Below are 10000 nucleotides of genomic sequence, written 5' to 3'. Positions count from 1 at the left end.
CACCCTCCCTCCATCCTTCACCTCTCCCTCCTTCTCTTCTCCCCACGCCTCCCTCCATCTCCTCTCCCCACCCCTCCCTCCCCTTCCTCCTTTAACCTCCTCCCTCCTTCTCCTTCTCCTCTCCCTCCTCCCTCCCTCTCCTCCCCACCCCTCCCTCCATCCTTCACCTTTCCCTCCTCCCTCCATCCTTCACCTCTTCCCCCTCGTTCTCTTCTCCTTCCTCCCTCCTTCTCCTTCTCCTCCCCACACCTCCCTCCTCTTCCTTCCTCTTCCTTCCTCTCACTTTTTCTACATCAAACAACACACTGCTGAGTCCCTGTCTCCTTTCTCCCCGGCTCTCATCTCCTGCAGCTTCTCATCAATAATCTTCTGCTGCATCTCCTGCTGGCGGAAGAGCTCTGAGCGGAGTTTCTCTATCTCTTGGTTCAGGGCTTCTTCCTTCTCCTGGAGATGAGATAAGGCGATAAGGAAGTGAAGTGGTTTGGTGGACCATTGTGATATCTTTGATTTTTTTTTTTTTTTTTTTTGGGGGGGGGGTCACTTCCAAAAAACGGTTTTTATTTTGGTTCTCTTTTGTTATTCTGATTTTTTTTTTCTCTCTCTCTCTCATGAATATTTATAAAGAAATGGACTTTGTTTATTCATACTACCATACTATGTTGAATATTAGTTCAAAAGAAGTAACGATTCTAGATGTGTAAGTCTAGAAATAATGCATACTTTGTCGAATATATTTCAAAAGTTAGAATAGGTATTTCCTACTGAAGTTATGATTAATATTAAAGAGAGAGAGGGGGGAGAGCGAGAGCGAGCGAGAGAGAGAGAGAGAGAGAGAGAGAGAGAGAGAGAGAGAGAGAGAGAGAGAGAGAGAGAGAGAGAGAGAGAGAGAGAGAGAGAGGAACAGACAAAGATAGCGAAAGAGAAGGAGAGAGAGAGAGAGAGAGAGAGAGAGAGAGAGAGAGAGAGAGAGAGAGAGAGAGGAACAGACAAAGATAGCGAAAGAGAAGGAGAGAGAGAGAGAGAGAGAGAGAGAGAGAGAGAGAGCGAGAGCGAGAGAGAGAGAGAGAGAGAGAGAGAGAGAGAGAGAGAGAGAGAGAGAGAGAGAGAGAGAGAGAGAGAGAGAGAGAGAGAGAGAGAGGAACAGACAAAGATAGCGAAAGAGAAGGAGAGAGAGAGAGAGAGAGAGAGAGAGAGAGAGAGAGAGAGAGAGAGAGAGAGAGAGAGGGGGGGAGGGAGGGAGGGAGGGAGAGAGAGAGAGAGAGAGAGAGAGAGAGAGAGAGAGGAACAGACACAGACAGCGAGAGAGAGCGAGAGGAAGAGAGAGAGAGAGAGAAAAACAGACAGCGAGAGAAAGAAAGACAGACACAGACACACACAACGAGAGAGACATACAGACAGACAGAGACGGAGACAGACAAACTAACCTTCGCCAGTTTCTTGGCCTCCTGTTCGACCATGTCACTCACAGGGGGCGCTTCTCCCCTGCTCCTGCGCCGCTGAACCCTCGCGTGCTTCCTTCTGGGTGGAGGTCTCGCCTCGTACTCAGAAGTAGGTACAAAGGGTGACCTCGCTGGCTCCACCGAAGGCTCTGCGTAGGCAAGGTCACATTAGGTCATGGGGTCACAAGGCAAGAGTTTAATTTAATTATCTATTCATTTATTTATCTAATTGTTGATTTTTTTAAGGGGGTTATATAGTCATAATTGTAAAGGAAAAAGCCTTTTGGGAGGTAATTAGAATTTCGGCTCCATTTTGGTTTGTATTCAACGGAACGAAAATAGTGAAAGGAAGATAAAGATTTTTTTCCACATAAGAATTTTATAAGAAAGACTTAAGAATATATATATACATATAAATATATATATATATATATATATATATATATATATATATATATAGAGAGAGAGAGAGAGAGAGAGAGAGAGAGAGAGAGAGAGAGAGAGAGAGAGAGAGAGAGAGAGAGAGAGAGAGAAAATAACTATCACTGTGCAAAAAGATAATTCAGCTTCAGAACAGTTTATTTCAAATTTCACAAAGAATATACTTACCAAATCAAGGAAAACCAGAAAAGACGAATAAAAAAAAAAGCGAAAAAAGGAAATTAAACAAATTAAATCGAAGGCATAAGGTTAATCAGACAAGGAGTCGTAAGTCGTTCATTCAACTTTATGAACGTTAAGGAACATCTTTTAAAAAAATGAGACAAGCTGTAAGTCATTCATCTAACTTAAGGTCCTGTCACACTAGTACTTTTTCCGTCAGTTTTTTGACAATTTTCTGAAATTTTGTCCATTTTTGAGCGAATTGTCGATTTTCCAGACAGACGACAATGATCGTTTCCGTCTGCTAACCTTTCCGTCAACTTTTTCAGCCAAACATACTCAAATCAAGAGTTATATTCGAGAATGTTTGTATTGATGTTAAATAAAATTGTAAAAAAAAAAATGACGGAAAAAGTGCTAGTGTGACAGCACCTTTAATGAACGTTAAGGAACATCTAAAGAATAATAATAATAATTACCTTTTTAGTAAAATATAGGTGTATTAACGATATACTAAATTATTATGATGTGTATACTTTACCCCCCTCCCCCCCTTGACCATGGCGAGTGTATGATGTGCTAGATTCAAGTAAAAATATGTAACATACTTACTCTAGTGTACATCTGGGTATGTGTGAAATGTACTACACCCATGTCGTGTATACTTTTAGGCGATTCCAATACATACACAAGCGCACATTTACATACATACATACATACAGTGACATAAATAGATACGGTTTGAATACATCCTGTGTATGAGTGAATGTGTGCGTGTGGTTTAGCATGTGTATCTATTTGTATGTGCACTTGTATTCATAGACATACATACAGAGGCAAAACATACACAAATACATCAAGAAATATAGAGAAGGGGAGAGAGTGAGTGTGTGAGATAGAGAGAGAGAGAGAGAGAGAGAGGAGAGAGAGAGAGAGAGAAAGAGAGAGAGAGAGAGAGAGAGAGAGAGAGAGAGAGAGAGAGAGAGAGAGAGAGAGAGAGAGAGAGAGAGAGAGAGAGAGAGAGAGAGAGAGAAGAGAAGAGAAGAGAGAAAAGAGAGAGAGAGACAGACAAACAGAAGAATAGATAAAGGGGAAGAGTAAAGGAGAGAGAGAGAGAGAGAGAGAGAGAGAGAGAGAGAGAGAGAGAGAAATCCTATACAGTGTGAATATACAAATATACTTCGAATAATTTAAAAGTTTAGTGTAAAAAAAACATTCTGGTTCGATGTAGGTGTTTCATCCACACATCTCTACACATACACCAAAATCCACATACACATATCAAGATCCACTTAAATAACATGGTATAAGATATATAGAAAAACACATAACTGCTTATTTTTATTGTAGGTGTAACATCAGTTAGAGAGAAACAAAAATACAAGATATTTAAAGTGAAAAGATTTTGACAGCATTTAGTCTGAAAGCAAAAGAAGATACGATTGCCAAACATAAGAATTATAAAAAAAACTACAACTACAGCATATTTAAATTGTTAGCATACTTCAAACTACAGCATACAGCATGGAAAAGGGCATTCTATAGCGGGCACGACATAAAAAAGGTATATATCTAATACAAGTACATCAAATAAAAAACAAATAGCACGAGAAAATATATATATTCTCTGAAACACTGCTGGTCATTTCAACAGTTTTATTTCTTTAAAAAATGAAAATAACTACTACGATAATAATAGTCATGAAGGAGAGGCGAAGATGAAATATGAGAACATGGGAATATTGAAGAAAATTATTAATAATAAGAGGAGGAATCTACTTAATGTACTCAGTAACTACGATACATAAGCAATAGTATTTCTAAAGAAGAGATGTGGGAATTAAAAAAAAAAAACAAATGAAGGAAAAGGTAGTGGAAAAAGTAATGGAAGAGAGAGAAAGGGGAATGAAAGGGAGGTGAAAGAGGAAGGGTAAGAGCAATGACACGAGAGAGAGAGAGAGGGAGAAGGAAAAGAATGGAAGAGAGAGGGAGATGAAGAGGAATGAAATAGTAAGGGAAAAGCAGACACGGGAGAGAGAGGGAGAATGAATGAAAGAGGAAGAGAGAAGCAAATACACGGGAGAGAGAAGAAGGAAAGGAATGGGAGGAGATGAAAAGGAATGAAAGAGGAAGGAGAAGGAAAGGTGATGAAAAGGAATAAAAGAGGAAGGGAGAGAGAGGGAGAAGAAAAAGCACGGAGGAGGGAGGGAGGAGGAAAGCCAAATGACGAAAAAGAAAAGAAGTGAAAGAAAAGACGAAAACGGGAAGAGGAAAAGGGAGATCATAGCGTAAACCAACCGCCGTGCTTCTAAAAAAAAAAAAAAAAAAAAAAAAAAAAAAAAAAAAAAAAAAAAAAAAAGGATAATATTAACTACAGATTCCTCTCCATCCATATTTTTTCTCTCCTTTTTTTATTTTTACATATCGTCTAAGAAACAAACTCACGTTCGCTCTTCTTAGCCGCCCCTCTACCCTGCCTGTCGCTGTTGCTGTTGTTGCTTCTCTTGCTAAATCTGTTCTTATTCCTCCCAGCTTGGTTTCTCTGTCCTTGGTCATTCGAAGGCTGTGTTCCTCTCTTGACTTTGTTGTTCTGCGATTTGTTCTTCTGTTCTTTCATTCCTCCGGGCCACTCGACGCTCTCTTCGTTGAGTTCTGCCTTGAGCCAGTCTGGGACCTGGAGGAGAGAGAGAGAGAGAGGAGAAAGGGGTTAAGGAGGGGTGATAAAGGAGGTTTAAGGAGGGGGTGATAAAGGAGGTTTAGGGAGGGGGTGATGAAGGAGGTTTAAGGAGGGAGTGGTAAAGGAGGTTTAAGGAGGGGGTGATAATGGAGGTTTAAGGAGGGGGTGATAATGGAGGTTTAAGGAAGGGGTGATAATGGAGGTTTAAGGAGGGGGTGATAATGGAGGTTTAAGGAGGGGTGATAAAGGAGGTTTAAAGAGGGGGTGATAAAGGAGGTTTAAGGAGGGGTGATAAAGGAGGTTTAAGGAGGGGGTGATAATGGAGGTTTAAGGAGGGGGTGATGAAGGAGGTTTAAGGAGGGGGTGATAATGGAGGTTTAAGGAGGGGGTGATAAAGGAGGTTTAAGGAGGGGGTGATAATGGAGGTTTAAGGAGGGGGTGATAAAGGAGGTTTAAGGAGGGGGTGATAATGGAGGTTTAAGGAGGGGGTGATGAAGGAGGTTTAAGGAGGGGGTGATAATGGAGGTTTAAGGAGGGGGTGATAAAGGAGGTTTAAGGAGGGGGTGATAAAGGAGGGGGTGATAAAGGAGGTTTAAGGAGGGGGTGATAAAGGAGGTTTAAGGAGGGGGTGATAAAGGAGGTTTAAGGAGGGGGTGATAAAGGAGGTTTAAGGAGGGGGTGATAAAGGAGGTTTAAGGAGGGGGTGATGAAGGAGGTTTAAGGAGGGGGTGATAATGGAGGTTTATGGAGGGGGTGATAAAGGAGGTTTAAGGAAGGGGGTGATAAAGGAGGTTTAAGGAGGGAGTGATAAAGGAGGTTTAAGGAGGGGGTGATAATGGAGGTTTAAGGAGGGGGTGATAATGGAGGTTTAAGGAGGGGGTGATAAAGGAGGTTTAAGGGGGGTGATAAAGGAGGTTTAAGGAGGGGTTGATGAAGGGGGTTTGTTGTTTTGTTTTTGGGATGCATTTCGTCTCTCCTCGCTGTCTCTCTCTTTCTTTTCCTTTGGCTCTGTTTCCGTCTGTCTCCTCTCTCTATATATATCTATCTATCTCTTTCTCTCTCTCTCTCTCTCTTTATCTATCTCTTTCTCTCTCTCTCTCTCTCTCTCTCTCTCTCTCTCTCTCTCTCTCTCTCTCTCTCTCTCTCTCTCTCTCTCTCTCTCTCTCTCTCTCTCTCTCTCTCTCTTTATCTATCTCTTCTCTCTCTCTCTCTCTCTCTCTCTGTCTCTGTCTCTCTCTCTCTCTCTCTCTCTCTCTCTCTCTCTCTCTCTCTCTCTCTCTCTCTTTTCTCTCTCTCTCACTCTCTACCTATCTATCTGTCTATCTATCTATCTATCTATCTATCTATCTATCTATCTATCTATCTATCTATCTATCTATCTATCTATCTATCTATCTATCTATCTATCTATCTACCTATCTATCTATATCTTTCTCTCTCACAAAAGGGCAAACAAACAAACATTCACACATACACACTATTTAGACAAGTAACACATACACACTGATTTTAACTTTCAATCTTTTGGAAATCAGAAATTGGAAAACCAGATAAGTTGTCTTTTTTATCTCTTTCTCCATCTTTATTTATCTTACCTATCCATCTATCCATACATCCCTTTATCCATCTATATACTCATCCATGTACATATCTACTTATCTACTTTTCTATCTTGTGTATCCATCCATCTCTACCTCCATATCTACCTATTTTCCACCTATCTTTATCTACCTTCCTATCCATTTTCTATTCATTTCTATTTACCTATCTACCCATCTATCCATACATTTACCCATTTTTCCATCCATCTCTATCTACTTATTAATTAATCTTTATCTACCTATCTTCTTTATATATTTACCCATTTTCCATCCATCTATCTCTACCTATCTACCCATCTTTCCATCCATCTCTCTCTACCTATATATCCATCTTTATCTACCTATCTTCTCTGTTTATTTACCAATTTTTCCATCCATCTCTCTCTACCTATCTACCCATCTTTCCATCCATCTCTATCTACCTATTTATCCCTCTTTATCTACCTATCTTCTCTATATATTTACCCATTTTTCCATCCATCTATCTCTACCTATCTACCCATCTTTCCATCCATCTCTATCTACCTATTTATCCATCTTTATCTACCTATCTTCTCTATATTTTGCCCATTTTCCATCCATCTCTCTCTACCTATCTACCCATCTTTCCATCCATCTCTATCTACCTATTTATCCCTCTTTATCTACCTATCTTCTCTATATATTTACCCATTTTTCCATCCATCTATCTCTACCTATCTACCCATCTTTCCATCCATCTCTATCTACCTATTTATCCCTCTTTATCTACCTATCTTCTCTATATTTTGCCCATTTTCCATCCATCTCTCTCTACCTATCTACCCATTTATAATTTCTAAAAAATAGAAATAAAAATATATGTCTCTACTCACGGGCCCGATCGTGTCCATCTCGAGGTCGTCCTTTTCTGCTTCTATTCGCATGTCGTCGCTTATATTTCTCTCCTCCTCTATCTCCTTATTTTCCTTGTTGTTTCCTTGTTCTCCTCCTCTCTCTCCTCCTTCTTGGTAGGTGGCTTTACCCATGTCCATGCCGGAGCCTCTGTGGGAAGGGGGGGGAGGGGGGAGGGGGGGGAGAGAAAGAGATCGCGAGGTTAAAGAAAGATTTGTGAGGTTAGGTGACGGAATGAGGGAACGCGGGGTTAAAATAAAATGCGTTAGGTTTGATGGGGAAAATATGAGAATTCGGGGATAAATAGAAGAGGAAGAAAGATGGAAGGGAGAGAAAGCAGGGATGAAAAAGATGGAAAAGAAAAACAGGTGCTTGATGAATGAGAGAACGCAGGGGTAAAAATAATAGTAATGATATTAAATAAAAAAATAAAAAATAAAGAAAAAATGTTGGAATGCGAGGATAAAAATAGAAATAAAAATAATGGTTAACATGCTTAAATGAAGATTGGGAGATCGAAAAAAATTATACTGTTGATGGAAGGAGTGAGAGAGAGAGAGAGAGAGAGAGAGAGAGAGAGAGAGAGAGAGAGAGAGAGAGAGAGTGAGAGAGAGAGAGAGAGAGAGAGAGAGAGAGAGAGAGAGAGAGAGAGAGAGAGAGAGAGAGAGAGAGAGAGAGAGCGGGGTTAAAAAATAAGTAAAATGATAGGTGGAATTAAGGGAGAGCAGGCTTTGAAAATTCGTTAAAATGGCTGTTAAAAAGGGTGAGTAAAATGTAGACGAAATAAAAGAAAAAATAGTCGCTTATGTTAGAGCTTAATGTCTCTCTCTCTCTCTCTCTCTCTCTCTCTCTCTCTCTCTCTCTCTCTCTCTCTCTCTCTCTCTCTCTCTCTCTCTCTCTCTCTCTCTCTCTCTCTCTCTCTCTCTCTCTCTCTCTCTCTCTCTCTCTCTCTCTCTCTCTCTCTCTCTCTCTCTCTCTCTCTCTCTCTCTCTTTCTCTCTCTCTCTCTCTCTCTCTCTCTCTCTCTCTCTCTCTCTCTCTCTCTCTCTCCCTCTCTCTCTCTCTGTCACTCCCCCTATCCCCCTCTCTCTCTATCTCTCTCTCTTTCTCTCTCTCTCTCTCTGCTATATTCTCCACTCCCACTCCTACTCTTCCAAACTCCCACTCCACTCTTCCCGCTCCATACTCCCTCGCCACTCACCCCACCCCACTCCCCCACTCCACTCCCCACTCCACTCCCCTACTCCACCCACTCCTCCCCCACTCCACTCCCCACTCCACCTCTCCCACTCCCTCCCACCCCCTCCCACCCCCCTCCCACTCCCCCCCACCCCACTCCCCTCCCACTCCCCTCCCCCCACTCCATACTCACACTCCGGCCCTGGGCAGCGGCACCGTGGTATCGACGACCAAGAAGATGCTCTGGTTCTGGCAGTGGAGGCTCGCCAAGTTCACGATCTCTCCCTTGGCTATCTGGGCGGGCGAGGCGTAGAGGCTGCGAGGGAGAAGGGAGAGGGGAGGAAGGGTGGAGAAGAAGGGTGTGGGGGGGGGGGGGGGTGGAGGGGTGATGGGTAGGGGGGAGGAGGGGAGGGGGGAGGGAGAAGGGAGGAAGGGTTTTAAAAGAAGGGTGAGGGTAAGGGTGGAGTAAGGGCGTTGGATGAGGGGGTGAGGGAGAAGGGAGGAAGGGTTTAGAAGAAGGGTGTTGGGGGGTTGGGGGTGGGGGGAGTAAGGGCGTTGGATGGGGGGAGAAGGGTTTAAAAGAAGGGTGTTGGGTGGGGTGGAGGGGGGGAAGGGTGGAGTAAGGGTGAGGGAGAAGGGAGGAAGAGTTGAAAAGAAGGGTGTTGGGTGGGGGGGTTGGAGGGGAGGGGTGAGGAAGAAGGGAGGAAGGGTTTTAAAAGAAGGGTGTTGGGTGGGGGGGTTGGAGGGGGTGGAGTAAGGGTGAGGGAGAAGGGGCGGGTGAGGGAGAAGGGAGGAAGGTTTTATAAAAGGGTGATGGTAAGGGCGTTGGATGGGGGTGGAGTAAGGGTGAGGAGAAGGGAGGAAGGGGTTTAAAAGAAGGGTGTAGGGGGTAAGGGCGTTGGATGGGGGGGTGAGGGAGAAGGGAGGAAGGGTTGAAAAGAAGGGTGTTGGGGGGGGTTGGAGGGGTGATGGGTAGGGGTGGAGTAAGGGTGAGGGCGAATGGGCGGGTGAGGGAGAAGGGAAGAAGGGTCTTATAAGAAGGGTGATGGGTGGGGGGCGGGTGAGGGAGAAGGGAGGAAGGTTTTAAAAGAAGAGTGAGGGTGAGGGTGTTGGGTGGAGGGGAGGGGAGGGAGAAGGGAGGAAGGTTTTAAAAGCAGGGTGAGAGTGAGGGTGTTGGGTGGGGGGGTGGAGGGGGGGAGGGCTACTTCGAGATCTTTTATGAGGTCGGTGAAGGTGGGTGGTCGCTGGATAGGGAATATGTCGATTTTTTTCTTTCTTTCTTTCGTTTCTTTCTTTCTTTCTTTCTTTTTCTTTGGTTTTCTTTTGTTTTGTTTTGTTTTTTGTTTTTTCTTTCTTTCCTTTTTTCTTTCTTTTCTTTGGTTTTCTTTTGTTTTTCTTTGTTTTTTGTTGTTGTTTTTAATCTTGATCTGATCTGTCCCTTGATGTTATTTTTTTCATTAAGTTATTTTGTTATTTAGTCGACAAAAAATTCAACTGTTATTTTGTTCTTTAGTCGACAAAAAATTCAACCAAGTTATTTTGTTATTTAGTCGACAAACAATTCAACCAAGTTATTTTGTTATTTAGTCGACAAAAAATTCAACTAAGTTATTTTGTTATTTAGTGTTC

The 10000-nt window shown here is 42.7% G+C and overlaps 1 protein-coding gene across 3 annotated transcripts in view; it reads right to left on the bottom strand.

The window, feature by feature from the left end:
• Positions 1-280: 280 nt before the first annotated feature.
• Positions 281-10000, bottom strand: part of LOC113815791 (serine/threonine-protein kinase Nek8) — a 48866-nt gene continuing 39146 nt past the window's right edge. For all 3 annotated transcript variants that reach the window (XM_070130287.1, XM_070130289.1, XM_070130290.1), the window contains 5 exons: positions 8565-8687; positions 7175-7343; positions 4488-4716; positions 1425-1588; positions 281-444 (listed from right to left, as the gene is read on the bottom strand). In XM_070130287.1, the coding sequence (XP_069986388.1) occupies positions 289-444; positions 1425-1588; positions 4488-4716; positions 7175-7343; positions 8565-8687 (841 nt within the window). In that variant the 3' untranslated portion in view covers positions 281-288. The remainder of the gene's footprint in view (positions 445-1424; positions 1589-4487; positions 4717-7174; positions 7344-8564; positions 8688-10000) is intronic.

This window comes from Penaeus vannamei, chromosome 15 (assembly GCF_042767895.1).
Source record: "Penaeus vannamei isolate JL-2024 chromosome 15, ASM4276789v1, whole genome shotgun sequence".
Classification (NCBI taxonomy): Eukaryota; Metazoa; Arthropoda; class Malacostraca; order Decapoda; family Penaeidae; genus Penaeus; species Penaeus vannamei.
The sequence above is the reverse complement of the archived record's forward strand: the minus strand, read 5'-3'. Positions and strand labels throughout refer to the sequence as shown.